This window comes from Acomys russatus, chromosome 10, assembly GCF_903995435.1.
Source record: "Acomys russatus chromosome 10, mAcoRus1.1, whole genome shotgun sequence".
In the NCBI taxonomy this organism is placed as follows: domain Eukaryota; kingdom Metazoa; phylum Chordata; class Mammalia; order Rodentia; family Muridae; genus Acomys; species Acomys russatus.
Window position 1 is genome coordinate 18,124,401 of NC_067146.1, and position 2,115 is coordinate 18,126,515.

At 42.4% G+C, this 2,115-nt stretch overlaps 1 protein-coding gene across 1 annotated transcript; it reads left to right on the plus strand.

Annotated features, from left to right (window-relative positions):
* Nucleotides 1-239: 239 nt before the first annotated feature.
* On the plus strand, nucleotides 240-1,121 carry Tas2r16 (taste 2 receptor member 16). Its single transcript, XM_051151568.1, has one exon. It carries the CDS (start codon nucleotides 240-242, stop codon nucleotides 1,119-1,121), a length of 882 nt encoding a protein of 293 aa, XP_051007525.1.
* The last annotated feature ends 994 nt before the right edge of the window (nucleotides 1,122-2,115 follow it).

Here is a 2,115-nt window from a genome sequence, read left to right on the forward strand (position 1 = left end):
ATCACCTTAGGATCAAGAATCCACATCCAAACTATATTTTTCATGCATCCCTGTGGGGATCCAACCCAACAAGCAAAGCATAGACAAATCCCGCAGATAGGAAAATGGCTGTGTCAAGTGAGAGTCAGGAGGATTTGCATCTGTAAAGAGAAGTGGTGAGAACACATGCCTGTTTCATATTTGGAAGTTGGTATAGAGCTTCTGAGTCTTTGTCCGGGAAGATACTTCAGAGCAGAAGCATGGTGCCAATCCAAGTCACCATCTTCTCCATCACCATGTACGTGCTTGAGTCCTTGGTAATAATTGTGCAGAGCTGCCTAACAGTTGCCACGCTCTTCAGAGAGTGGATGAATTTTCAGAAACTGTCACCAGTGGAAATGATTCTTATTGGCCTGGGCATCTCACATTTCTGTCAACAATGGGCATCGGTGCTGTACAACTTTGGCACCTATTCTAGGCCTGTCCATTTATTTTGGAAGGTCTCAGTCGTCTGGGAGTTCATGAACGTTTTGACCTTCTGGCTAACCAGCCTGCTTGCCGTCTTCTACTGTGTCAAGGTCTCCTTCTTTACCCATCCCGTCTTCCTCTGGCTGAGGCGTAAATTTTTGAAATGGGTTCCTTGGTTGATATTGGGTGCTCTGATAACTTCTTGTTTGTCAACCATCCCTTCTGTTGTTAAGAACCACATCCATATAAAATTAATGACCCTGGATCATTTACCTAGGAATGGTTCCTTGATTCTGACACTTAAAATGCTTGAAGAGTATTTTTCCCGTCCTCTGAAAATGATTGGATATGGTGTTCCCTTCCTTGTGTTCCTGGTTTCCATCATCTCACTCACCGTCTCACTGATCCGGCACTGGAAGCAGATGAAGGAGCATAACACCAGTGACTCCAGCATGAGGGCTCAGTCCACTGCTCTAAAGTCCCTTGCTGCCTTCTTCGTCTTATTCACCTCCTATTTTCTAACTATAGTAATCTCCTTGATTGGCACCATATTTGATAAGAAATCATGGTTCTGGGTCTGCGAGGCTGTAATTTATGGTTTAGTCTGTGTACACTTCACTTTGCTGCTGATGAACAACCCTACGTTGAAAAAGGTACTGAGGCTACACTTCTGAAGTCCAGAGCCTTCCTGAGGCATGAAGTACAGCAGTGGCTCTGGGTCAGGAGATGCTGCGTTTGGCACAGTCCTTGTCTCATCATGAAATGCCTTGAATGCAACCTTCATTTCCTTTCCTGTCCACAGACACCTGCATCTATTAACTATCACCAGTCTTTCTTGTGTGTTGACCCATTCCTTTCCTGTCCTAGCCATATTCTGCAGGTAGTTTTTGATTTTTCTTGTGATTACTCTAACTCTGCTTAGTTTTAGCCACCTCTGCAATACTAAATATGGGATGCTCTATATATCACAGTGAAAATAATTTTCATGATTGTTGACTGCTTCACACATTCAAACAACCCCCCTCTCTGACAGGAATTTGCTGTTTGTGTCCCTGATGATTACCACACTAAGCCATTGTTTCACCTTTCTTGTTTGTTTGTTTGTTTGTTTTCGAGACAGGGTTTCTCTGTGTAGCCTTGGCTGTTCTGGACTCACTTTGTAGACTAGGCTGGTCTTGAACTCACAGAGATCCATCTTCCTCTGCCTACCTGAGTGCTGGAATTAGATGCATGCACCACCGAGTCCAGCTAATTCACCTAACTTCAGTCGAGAAAAGGAAAATGTCCTCTCATTGCCCACCCCCTAGTCTGCTGCTTCTGTACTTTTATGGAGTGACTTGCATCCATCTTGTTCTCTCTAAATACTGTCCCTTTATTCCTTTATAACTCTAATGGAAAATTAACTCTTCTTTTATTTCATTGACCGAGTCTAGTCTCATCCTTAATATCTCTAAATACCAATGATTTCAGTAGGTTGGCAACTCATAACTTTTATTGTCTTGAGTCTTGTTTCAATTGTACTGTAACTTAGAATAAATGTTCTGGGAAGTTTCGTTTCTTAATTTGTAACCTGTTCTTTTAATTTGTTTATCTACTACCCTATAAAACACAGGGAGCTAAGAATCTGTCTTACTTAGTAACACTGGAGTGATGTCAGCCTGCATTTTC

Bases quoted from the DNA above. Each gene is read 5' to 3' on its own strand.
- Tas2r16 (XM_051151568.1), top strand. From the start codon at position 240: ATGGTGCCAATCCAAGTCACCATCTTCTCCATCACCATGTACGTGCTT.